The following is a 13,190-nucleotide window of genomic DNA, read 5'->3' on the forward strand; positions in this document are numbered from 1 at the left end:
TAGTTTGAGACTGGCATATAGGATTTCTTCATTTCCAATGTGGGAAGCAGATGTGTTAAGGATCTGGATGTTGAGGTGGCGTTTAAACATTAGAGCCACACCACCCCCTTTCTTAGATAGTCTATCTACTCAAAGAATGTTGTAACCTGTTGGGAGTATTTCCTCACTTTTGATGAGAGGTTTGAGCCAGGTTTCGATCAGGATGAGAATATCAGGAGAGTATAAAGCTCTGTTGGCATTTAGGTCATGAGTTTTATTAGTTATACTTCTGATATTTAGACACATGAAGAGGAGGTCAGATGGCTTTCTGTTGGATTTTAGTTGTCAGAAGGAGCAGCTATTAGGCTTTTAGGTGAGGAGCTGGTAATGGTAGGACGAGGGTTAGGGTGGATATCACCACTGAGGGCTAATTTAGACAGGGCAGCAAACATAAGTTTTATTAATCTGGTAATACAGATGATTCATTTTTCATTTTGGAGAGTACTTCTAGCAGTGTTCTTTGGTTACAATAGGGGATTTGAGATTTTGTGGTATATATGGGATTTATATAGTTGTTCTTTTTTTGAGGGGTGTGAAAGTTGCACTCTTGTTTGCTGGTAATGTTGCTGTATCTGCTGGCTCAGGGTATGCAGTGCCATTTTTGGATAAGTTATGATTAGTTATGGGTGTTAATCCTTAATTCTGTAATGCAGTTAGATACAGTGCTGAGGGACTTGATGATGTCATGATGGCCAGATGCAAAGGCAAAAATTTTCATTTGCAGATATAGGATGCACTGCACATGTCATGATGAGATTAGTTATGTGCAAGGTCTGTTTAAATCAAACAAAACAGTTATGTCAAATCAGTCTCAATACTAAATAATGGAGACTCTTCGTGAAGCAGATCTTGAAATTGTGACTTGTTAAGGAAAGAGCATGAGGTGTCATGTTTTGGCCGGGAATATCTCATCAGATTGACATGAGAGCAGGAAGTTGTCATGTATGTTACTGGCTGCATAGAAGTAATATAACAGAGGAGATAATACTACGTGAAGCTCCAGAAAGGCCTTGGAGCAAATTTGCTGCTGATTTGTTTTAGTTTAAAGACTGATAGTATTTAATTTGTGTAGAGTGCTATACAAAGCATTCATAAGTGATTAAGATAAGAGACGCTTCATCTAATTCTGTCATAATGTTATTCAAAGACACACATTCCTGTCATGGGATCCTGATACCTTTATCTCAGATAATGGTCCTCAGTTTATAAGTGAAGAATTCCAAAAGTTTTTCCAAGAATGGGAGTTTGCAGATTAGGATCAGTCCATGATATCCAATACCTAACGCCTGAATGGAAAGAAGAGTTCAAACTATTAGGAACATCTGAGAATGTGTGCTGCCTGAGTAAAGCTAGACTGCTGTCTTGCCTTACTAGAATATTGGAGCACTGGACTACAACCAGGTGGGCTGTCTTCCTCATAGCTGGTAAAGAGAAAGGTGGGCTATCTTCTTCACAGGTAGTGAGAGGAAAAAACTCAAGACCACCTTTCAAGGATTTCTGTATTGTTGCAGCCTAAACCTATAACATGCAAAAGGCAAAAGGTCCTTTTAAGGGAAAAATGGAAATAAGTTTAGCTCTGTTACTCACAGGATAAATAATCCAAAATCCAGTAGAAAAGCATTCGGAGCAGCAAAAAACTATTGTAAAACAAAATTGGTGTCAACTCCTAGATCATTCTTAACATTGTCAAAACAAGAAGTCATTTATTCAGGAGAAATAGAAGTTATTAGTATAACACAGGGCTGACTAGATCCCGAAAGATTGACAGTAGTAGTAGTTGCAACAATATCCATCCATCCATGATCCCTTTTCCCATTTCTGCACATGACTTTGAGGTGTCACTTCAACAGCAACAAACATGTAGAGGCAAGGTTCAGAAGTGTCAGGAAAATCCCAGAAGATGGCACAGTTGCTAGATAAAGAATATATGCCTTCACTATAATACTGTTCTCAGATGGAGATATTACCAAATTGTTCTCATCAGAACATATGAAAGACATACAATGAATTGCCCACAAAGATGACATAGGAGGATGTGACCGCTTTTAACAAAAGAAACATTAGAAGAGTCAGTTATGGAAGATTTATTAAGACTCCAAGATAATGGCATGATTTCAAGACATGCTCTGACCTTCCAAGTTACAGAAAATGCTGTTTGTTTTTTAAGTTATGGAATTTATACACATTTCACATGATCTATATTGTAGGTAGTATTAATTTGTGGAAATATTCATTTCACAATATTGCAAAGCTAGTAAATCTGTATAACACAGGACAGCAAGGCTTAGAGAACAATTTTTTTGTGCCTATAATGTGCAGTCTAACCTATCACTTAAGGCATGTATACCTTCATGAGACAGAGCTTAGATTTCTATTTGAAGTGTAAGTAAGATCTGATTACCACTGACATGAGTTACAGCCAGTTATTTTATGACTCATCAGTAGTATGGAGAGCATCAGCATAAACCAGACAATTCTGACGTTAATAAAGTTTAATTTGAAGGCATAGAAATCAGAGAGAAGCAAAAATACCAGATATTCTGGACTCTGAGACAGGAACAAAATATATCTTGTGTCCTAATTCTAATTGCATTGCTCAAAGATAGCTTGTTACCTCTTAATTAGCTGTAAGCTGTTGAGGGATGACCAGCACCCCCATTCGTGGACAAAAGGCTATTTTCCTGAAAGAGGAATACATCCCTCAAGTCTAACAAAGCCTTATCTTGTGTAGCTAAATAACCACCCATTTACCCAGGAGCATAGATTTGAATATGTTTGAAAGCCTTCATGTTTGCAGTCAGTGTGCTTGGATTTAGTGGTTTGTGTAGTTGGGATAATTTGGAGTGGAAAAGAGAGAAGGAGGTCCCTGATTTGCTTACAGCTAAGGTCCCCAATGGAAAGAACCTAACGCTGTGACTGTTTTGCGGAAGGAATATTAAATGGGATCCCTGACCTGAATAAATCTCCAGAACTATGAATGATCTAAGTCAAACATGTTCTTTAAGAAAGCAAAGGAAGCTTAAGTGTCACTGTTGTTAAGGATTTGCACAATGTCAGTCAGTAACTGTTTAGATATCCTTTTGCTTGCATTCGACCCACCTAACCTTCTTGCCATGTTCAGCTCAGGTTAGTTCCATAGCAGGACAGAGGTGCTCCACAGGTTTTTATGCATCAGCATTTTCTTCAAAGTTATTAAGGCATTAAGTGTACAGTGTAGGTTATACCAGCTATGCAGGTACTTTGAGAGGCTGAGGCTTGTGTTCTGCCACTGGATGACCAGTATAATATACTGCTTAGAAGAACTGCTTTTATTCTTTCTTTTATTTTCTGTGACCTGAGTGATAACTGTGCTCATAGTAAAAGTTGTTGCAACAGCACCAACATTATAGAAGCTCATACTGCCCTCAGCTTGTGGGGTCATGAGAATTAGCTTTTCATTCATGGCGTCTCAGATGAACTGGGCAGTCATCGTTTTAATGTTTGTTAGCCAGTGTTGATCTGGGAGCACTGGAATGTGCCTGTAGTTATAAAAGATCTTGAGACAAAAGAATACGCTAAGAACATTGCCTCTTGTAATATAATATATAGAAGATGATACGTATATGCATGACCAGTCAGGTATTCCCTTATTGGTTTTAGGTTCACCTCTAGCATCTGATGAGTAGGAAATGTTTGCGCACTCTGACGTACATCTGTGAAGATGCACATTATTCTGTGGAAAGGGGGTGTGTCCATTTGAAACTCTGTGGCAAGAAGATTAAAGGGGAGTGGTTAGCCAGGAGATAAACATACTAATATGCTATCATGACCCCTGGCTGATTATTTACCTGGTTTGGGAAGGATGATAATTGTATAGATTTTGGGTGAGTCTGGGAAGACACTCAAAAACTGAATGAAGCAAAAGTTGTCCATTGGAATAAGGACTGGACATGGTTGTAGGATCATATATCATTTGAGTTTAAACAGTCAGAGCCTGTGGGTTTCATTTTCAGAATGTGTTGATTGCCTGGGAAACATCTTTTTATGAGACTGGGTTGAAAAAGTTTAAATCATCTGATCTTAGCTATGGCATATTAAGGGTGAAGAGGAAAGCTGCAATAAATATGCTTTCTTTAACTGAGAGGATAGTGAGTGAAATATAAAGCCTAGAGTAAAAGGATTTGGGAGTCTTTTTAGTCAGTTTTTGACACAAACTTACAAATTCATCATTTCTTCAGTTTGTAAGCAAGGAATCTACCAGTTTACAGCCATGAAATCAAGCTTGACTGTATACAGTAAATGGAGATCATCACATGTCTTCAGTAAGTCTTTTCAGTTCCCATAGTCTTTAATAGTTTTCACATTTTAAAACAGGTCCAAACACAAAGTGTGAAACCGTATTTCCTTCGTTTCTGGTTCTGTCTGTTTCCTATCAAAAGATATCATCATTTAATGTTGGCATCAGAGAAATCAGCTTTTAATTCTAATTTAGGCTGTCCTGTCATGGTAAAGGTGGAATACTGCTAAATGGGTTGCAGTAGAGAAAGTTTATAATTGTCACCTGCCTCCTTGTTCTAAATACTAAGGGATGCATTTTTTCTATGGTTTCTGTGACGGTATGCTCAGTTGAAGGGTTATTTCCCATACGGTGGCTCTACTGGTCAGTGAAGGCACATGGGAAAGTCTGAAAAGAATCAATAGACTGAACTGGATTTTTATATAGAAATCAGTCGTCACTCGTATTGTAGAAAGTGTGCAGTGGTGTAGAAATGGTAAAGCCAGAGTCATCGGGCTGCATTGTACACCCAATATCTATCGGCTCATGGTCACTTGTTAATTGATCGAAAACGTTTTGAGTTCTATGTCTTTTAGCTGTTGGATAGTATCTGTAGCAATCCTTTGGGGACTAGAATAAGTCCGCAAAGGATTGCAAAAATAATGGATGAGCCCTTGTAGATAAATGCTCTCATCTTGAAATGGGGTAGTGAACATGGGGTGAACAAAACTGGGAACATAAGTAACCCCTACTAACATCTGGCGTGTTAGTGTATGCACATTAACTAAAGCCCAACCCCCAGCCTTGTCTCTGCTTGAGCCATAATGCCACAGCCTTGTCTGGGATGCACTAATACCAAAGCACCATGCATAGAGAATAAGGCAAAACCATGCAGCGTTATTTCTTGCACCCCCTGCCCCCTGTATGTAGTGTACCTGCACACCATTTTAAGTTCTTGACCAATTGTGATTTCTGTTCCATGTGTCTTCAGGCATCTGAGTAGGTTTTACCTGTTACGAGGTTTGCTGAGCATATTTGTTTTAACAGAACGATCAGGCAGTTTGGGTTATTAAAGGTTAAATGAAGAGGCCATTTTATCTATCTCAGAAACAAGAAAAAAATAATAATTCAAGACCACCATGGCTAAAATAATAAAACTTTATTGGCCATTGTATTAATGTAGTAAGCACTTTCATAACCTCACAGTCGCTTCTTTAGACTCTCATGAAATGAAACACAGGTACCTAATTTATATGGAAAACAGCCAATCAACAAAATCCACTTAATAATGCAGAAATATTTAAAGACACAGAAACATACATATAAAACAATTGCAAGGACTCTGTGGATGTTATTCATATTGTACATCCCAGTACATGTACTAGAAACAACTTATATCCTGAAGTACATGTGGTTAAGAATAGACCTGTTTCTACAAAAGAAGGATCAGAGCCTTTTGTTAAACCTAAGAAAACTACTACTTTAACTGATTCCAGCAAGCTCTCAAGTTTGGATTTGACTTTTCCTCTGCCAGTGCGCATGGAGAAAGGTCCTCGCAGACCTCGCTCCATGAGCAGGGGCAGACAGAAGAGGAAATTATCAGGGGATTTTATGCCCCATCAGACTTTAAAGAGAATGTGGAACAGCAAGCGTTAATCTATAATTTGTCCCACATTACTCTAACAGATGATGATACCAGTTTATTAAACAAAGGTTTGAATTTTATTCCTAAAAGCCAGAGCAAATTGACTGATACAATGGTGGACTTAAAACTTTTTTGTAGGAATGTAATGCTTAGATTCATTTATAATGATTCTGAGAAAGAATCAGCACAGAGCAGGAAGTTTGCTTTTAAGAATAAGTGATTTTGTACCAACTCACCACCCATTAGTTGAAGCATTCCTTAAGTAAACAGAGGAGGAATTGTATAGTTACTATAATACTCAACTGGGACCCCAAAAACAGAAGAGGTGGGATAACTTGAGCTTTCGGGAACGTCAGTGTCTGAGGAAATTGCAGAATGATCCTACCATTATAATTAGACCAGCTGATAAAGGTGGGAAAGTTGTAGTATTGGATATGTCATTTTATATGGAGGCTATGTCCTCCATGTTACAGGACAGGTTCTATGAACCTACTTCCATGGAACAGGTTCACTCTGTTGTCAGATATATTCATGACACGCTTTATGATATTCTTAGAAGTAATTTAATAAATAAGGAGCTATATGGATACCTTATGATTTATACACCCACTATACCGATTATACAAGGTCTCCCCAAGGTACACAAAAATATGAAGAACCCACCCATGAGACCCATAGTTTCTGGCGTGGTTGGGTAACTGAACACCTTTCAGTTTTTGTGGAGAAACATCTGAGATGTGTATTGAATGACAATGTTACAGTCTTGAAGGATTCCAAGCAATTTTTGATTGATCTGTATGAATGTATTGGACACCATGATAGAATCTCTAGTTGTACTTTTGTGACTTTTGACATTCAATCCCTATTTACTGTAATACCTAATGATATAGGACTTGACTATGTGTTAAATTATCTGAAAGCACACAGTACTTACACTGCAGTATTGATAGACCTCATAGTTCATTTTTTAGAACTGGTCTTGGAGAATAACTTATTCATGTTCCAAGACCAGATCTATAAACAGCGTGATGGCGTAGCTATGGGCACTCCATGTGCAAATAGCTACGCCAACATGTTCCTTGCATATTGGGAGGAACATGTTTTATTTAAGAATGCACTTTTCTGTGAACATGTGGTGTTCTACAGAAGGTTTGTTGATGACCTTTTTGTTCTTTGGAATGGAACATCAGAACAGCTGGAATCAATGCTATCCATTATGAATGATTTAACTACATTCCTTACTTTTACCATGAACTATTCCACACATAGAATTGATTTTTTAGACCTATATATTGAGAGATTAACAGATGATATGATAAATACAGGGGTCTATCACAAGGCATGTTACTGCAATTCCTTGTTATTAAGGTCTAGTATGCACCCACAATTTGTTTTTAAGAATATAATGAAAGGACAGGCCATTAGAGCCTTGAGATTGAACCCCACTGAACAGGGATTTATCTCAGAATTAGACAATCTGAGAAATAGATTACTGACCCGGGGATACAAGGATAATGAGATTATACCATACATGGAGGAAGCATACATGTCATGCACCACTTCAGGTGCACCATACTTTGGACCCAGGGTCCAAGATCAAACCGTTGGAGATCATATGTTAAATAGATCTATTAAATTTTCTACTCTGTATACTTCTGATCAATATCAGTTAAAGGAAATTATTAGCAAACATTGGGATATTCTCCTGGTTGATGATGACTTGAAACGCATTGTGGGGAGACACCAAGTTTCCTATTTCGAATAAGAGCAACCTAAAGCGATTGCTTTGTCACCCCAGACATGATAGGATTATGAAGAACACTGGTCACACTAAACCCTGTGGTCACTGCAACTTCTGTTCATTTATTGATAGCAGTGAGGTGTTTATACACCGGATTTACACACCATTTTCTCCATCAAGGCAGATGCAGATTGTATGACACCTAATGTGGTGTATTTAGCTACTTGTCAGGCATGCCCGAGTTTCTATGTTGGTAAAACTAACCGCGGTTAAGGGATAGAATGAGAGAGCATATTTACCACATGAGAAAGGGCACTTTACACAATGCCTTAGCAAAACATATAACCACCAATGACAATGATCATACTTTCTTGTTCCGGGTCCTAGAGATAATTGTTGTGAATAAGAGGGTGGTAATACTATGAATCTTACTGAATCTAAGGAGACTGACTGGATCATTCGTTTGAAAGCTGATAGGGGGCATGGGTTGAATGATAGAGCTTCTATAAAACCTAAGCTGAGACAACGCAGGCACATAAAATGAACTATCATTTATTTGTATATGTTCTTGATTATGTATTTTATCAATATTAACTTATCAGAATGTTTATTTACATGTTTTTAGGTCACTATGCAAGTTTTATATATTTTTGTCTTACTTTACATTAACATGTTTATATATGGGAGAGTTCTTTAAATTCTCCAGCATTGCTTTTAATTGTTTAAATTGTTTTAATTGATTAATTGAGCTGCTTATATAAGGGGAGGTCTACTGTGACTTTTATACAAGGATCTGAAGAAGCTGTAATGGTGAAAGCGCTCATCCGTATGTTATAAGTGCACATTCTTGGAATTAAATTTGGAGTTTTGTTCTTACTTCTGCTGTACTCCGCTTCCTTTGTGACATACATATAAAACAGGTTTGTAATCACTTGAAAATAGCAGCAAGTATTACACATCAAAAATCAATGGGGGAGTATGCGTGCGCATAACAAAGGTTTCAGTGAAACAGCATCATTAATGCTTGTAGACCTCACTGCATTAAAATAAAAAATCCACCTCTGCTGTGCCAGTTTCATTCTATTCCTAATGCCCCCCCGATACTATCCCTTATAATTTCTAAAACAAAAAATTTAAACTCATGCTGATGCCCGCTTATCTTGACATGTCGTGCCAACGCATTACTGTCCTTGCCATTCCTAATATCTCTCATGTGTTCTAAAATATGTTCTGTTAGGGATTGATTAGTTTTGCCTATATAGAACGCACTACATGTTAGACAAAAACTGTAATATATAACATTTCTTGAGACACAGTCTGCATAAAACTTACATTCTATGGTCAGCCCTGACTATAAATGTGGGAAATTAGAACCTGTATGAATATACCTACATGTGCTACAATTCCTGCAAGGATACATCCCATACATCCCTTGTCTTTGTGAGGTTCCTATTGATTTCTCTACCCCTGTTCTATAGCATAATTGTCCTTTAATTGACATATTATTCTTAAACGAGAACAGTAGTCTATCATTAACAGTACCCCTCAGTTCATTAGACACCCTCAAGATACTCCAATTCATTTTAGCGATGTCACAAAAAACATTCACATTGCCCGAAAAAGTCATAGGGACCCTCACTTGTCTCTCACTAGTCTGATCATACTCTCTCCTATCTTCAGAACAATGTTCTGAAAAATAGGGTTTACCTCTGGTCCCTCTCTCTTGAAGTAGGTGAAGAACACATTCATCTATCTCTTTTTCTGAATACCCCCTCATCAGAGAGTCAGCCTTCAACTCATCAGTAGCTCTCATCAATTAGGAGTCCTCAGTATGCAACCTCATCATCCTAAGGTGGTGTTGGAGACCCTAGAGTAAGTCGCAAACTGACAGCTTGTCTTATAAAGAAGTACTTGCTCACTAACATACTTCAGTATAATTGCACTCCTCCAATGCGCAGTCTACTTTTCCACTCTAACTTCAAGTATGAGCAAGGATTGAAAATACTTAAACTTCTCCATGAGACGCAGCTGCTCCCCTTCACCTGCAGACAGCCATCCTCTGGTTTTCACGACAAAACTATGACGTATAATGTGAAGGGGCTGCTTCTCATGCACCTTGCTACATGCTCAGCAGCAAATTGCACATTGGAGATCACAGTCACTTGATACTGATACAAGACCCTCATCAGAAACAACAGATATACCAATCTTAGGCCCCCACCACCCCAAATTGGATGCTCTGCAGATCTTGGCTGTAATTTGGTATCCTGTGAAACTCTCAAACAGAAGGGGTGATACTGTACATCCTTGGTCGAGTCCTTTCTCCACCTTGAATGTATTTGGCTTAACACTGAGAACACAGTTATGAGTGGGGTCTTCATTCATGGAGTTATTATTAGGCAGACTTGTGGAGTCACAGGTGAAGACTGGCCAAAGGCTGCTGCAGCTGTAACAACAGCTGATTATGCAAGCCAACATGGCTACCATGCACAATACAGGATGACCTAGAATCTTATATAGTGACATTTGAGTACAATGCCATCACAGAGAATTAGAGCTGAGCTGACTGAGCAAAAATCTTGTTCTCTCTTCTGACAGGAAAGGCACTGAAAATGTACATAGATGAGACTGGATGCATGGATTATGAAAAATTTAAGAAAAAAAACTGTTAGGGGTGGCATAATAAGTGAGATATAAGCACTAAGTTTTTTTATGACTGGACTTTTAATGTAAATGAACTGGTAAAGGCAGAGATGCATGGTTTGCAACATATTTTAAAGTTCTAGCTTGAACCCGATAGTAGAGCAAATCAAAAATGTTAGAAATGTTAGCTGCCGTCAAGTTAAAATCACTTTGCCTAGAAAAAAAATGCAAAGTGATTCCAAGAACTCAGATAATAACTTTAGTAGGATATTTATTCCTTAATGACGCAATGATTAAAAATGAAATGCCTGCTTCTAAGGCTAACACTGCAGTAAGAAATGCCCCTTCTATGCAACAAAAAGCAGTAAGTAATGTGTTACTTTTCTGTAAATTTGGGGGGGGGCACATTTCTAAATTCTGTACAGCTACTAATGAAGAAGGTACTATCAGTAGGAGTATGAAAACTGGAATGCACCCTTTAAATGAAGCTGTACCTATAAAAACCTGTAGAAGTACAGCTAGGATAACTGAGTCATCTCTGAGTCTCTGTTACAATTAACTCCATAAAATCTACTATATTTTAGAAGAAATACAGTTTAAGGCTCTGTTAAATTCTGGAAGCAACTTTTCCATTGGCAGGCTTTTCCTAGTGTGTAGATATAAAATTAGTAGTGCTCAAAAAGTGAAGGTAATATACACTTATGGTTCGAGAAAGGAGGTATCGCCTTACATGTGTAGAGATTCAAACAGTACTATGAAAATGGATGCATCCTTTGTCTGTAACCCCAGGTTAACTCATTGCTCCCCTCACCCAGTGTGTTGAGCCACAGATATACATCTAATGTGCATTTTATGCTAACAATATTTGGCAAAAGTTTTAATAGACATTTAGGTATCTTCTCTATGACTAATTTTCTCTCTTTATTTTTTGTTTTTTTTTTTGTCTGTTTTTAGGGTGGAGAACACTGTTATTACCATGGAGAGATCAGAAGGAACAACGGATCAAAAGCAGCACTTTCAACCTGTGATGGTCTTCAGTAAGTTTGTGGAAGACCTACAATATGTACATATAGCAAGTAGCTAATGGGCTTGTTTACAAAATTACCTTTTACACCAAAGGCTGTCTCTTGAACTTTCACTGACTGTATTCTGTGATATATCAGTAGCACATCAATCCAGTGTGTTACATTGCCCACACTTTTAATATATTATATTAGTTTTATTCTTACTTTTTGTTAATTTTTTCATCTTTGTGTAGCCTTATTCTAGACAACCTCCGTCTCATGTGTCATGCTCAAGCGTTTTCAAATCCCATTCACTGAGGCTTCCAGACTCGCTTTTGTTTTGTCAGCAGCTTTCTTTTTTAGACCCCCCCCCGACACACACACACACACACACACACACACACACACACACACACACACACACACACACACACACACGCACACACACATACACACACACACACACACACACACACACACACACACACACACACACACACACACACACACACACACACACACACACACACACTCACACAGTCCCTGTCTCATTTATAATTGCAGACAGGCATAGTCATAAACACATGCCCACAGCAGTTTTGTTACATCCATGACTGCAGATGATACCTTGAGCAATGGAGTTCCTCATACATATTAAAATCACAGCCTACTGAAAATCAAGCCATTTTGTTGTACTATCATCTCAGCAATGTATTTAAAAGGAGGTAGCTGAAGCTGTTTCCAAGACTGAAAGTCTCTCAGAAAATGCATAATGTCTTAAAAATTAGTGTTATTGCCTTTTTAAGTCTGCACAAGATAGGCATGGAAATCACTTACCTGATTAAAAAAAAGACAGCAATTGTTTCAGCCATGTCTTATTTCATAAAGAAATGGGAATATTTGTACCTTCATTAAGTTCAGATGTGCTAGTCACTTAAATTAAAGTGATTTGTTCATAAACTTGCCACCACAATATGTGATGCAGGAAATGTGAAATAGCATTTTCACCCTCTTGGTGAATGATTTTGGCTGCTCCTTTTCTTCCAATAAGGTTTGAAAAGTGATGCTTTCCCCAAGATTGTGCCATCAAGGATAACAAGTAAACTTCAACCCTAGGGATGTCATATTATGGAAAGCGTTAAGGAGTGTTCATAAATTTTAATGGATACATCACTACACATGTGCAGAGGTGCACCCATTAAAGCCTATGGCTGCATCTCACTTTATTCCTATGTTGATGTCACGTAGGGATACACTGCATCTATTTGGGATGTGGTTTAATAAAAAAAAAAAAAAAAATTGCAGACTGTTATTAAAATTCTCAAATAAAAAAGGGATGACTGTATTACAAGCGCATCAGGGCACTTATCTCCCTAAATGTTGCAATGTACTACTGATATAAACAAATCACTGTAACTTCCCTGGGAAGCAGTTGACCCTTGCACAATTTTTGTTGATTGAGTCGAGTTCTTCTTAGTCACTCAAAGCACTGGTTTGTTTTGGGTGGTTAACAAAACTGTGAAAACTACAAAATGAAAACTAATTCTTAAACTTGGAAGCGTTCCCCTGTCTACTTTGTATGTTGATACCGAAGTATAAGAAGGACAGACTTGCCAAGAATATAGCAGGAAGTGTAATAATGAGTAGGTATCTGCTCTGTGATGTGGAACATTATTACTATTATTATTTCCCCTTGTGTAACTGAAAGGCATTTGAAGAAAGATAGTACTTTCCAGCTTCCTTATTTGGCAGTTAACGTTGCTGTTACGTACTTAGGGGGATGTAATATAGCGTTGCTGTTTTACTCTGTGTAGTAATTCACTATTTGTAAGTGTTGTACCACAGATAATAAGCAGACTGTCA

General features: G+C 37.9%; 1 protein-coding gene across 3 annotated transcripts in view; it reads left to right on the plus strand.

Annotated features, from left to right (window-relative positions):
* The window catches only part of ADAM23 (ADAM metallopeptidase domain 23), a 1,167,569-nt gene that overhangs the window by 482,279 nt on the left and 672,100 nt on the right, over window positions 1-13,190 (plus strand). For all 3 annotated transcript variants that reach the window (XM_044076026.1, XM_044076027.1, XM_044076028.1), the window contains exon 5: window positions 11,278-11,360. In XM_044076026.1, the coding sequence (XP_043931961.1) occupies window positions 11,278-11,360 (83 nt within the window). The remainder of the gene's footprint in view (window positions 1-11,277; window positions 11,361-13,190) is intronic.

This window comes from Protopterus annectens, chromosome 6.part1 (genome assembly GCF_019279795.1).
Source record: "Protopterus annectens isolate FY-2018-M chromosome 6.part1, PAN1.0, whole genome shotgun sequence".
NCBI classification, from domain to species: Eukaryota; Metazoa; Chordata; order Ceratodontiformes; family Protopteridae; genus Protopterus; species Protopterus annectens.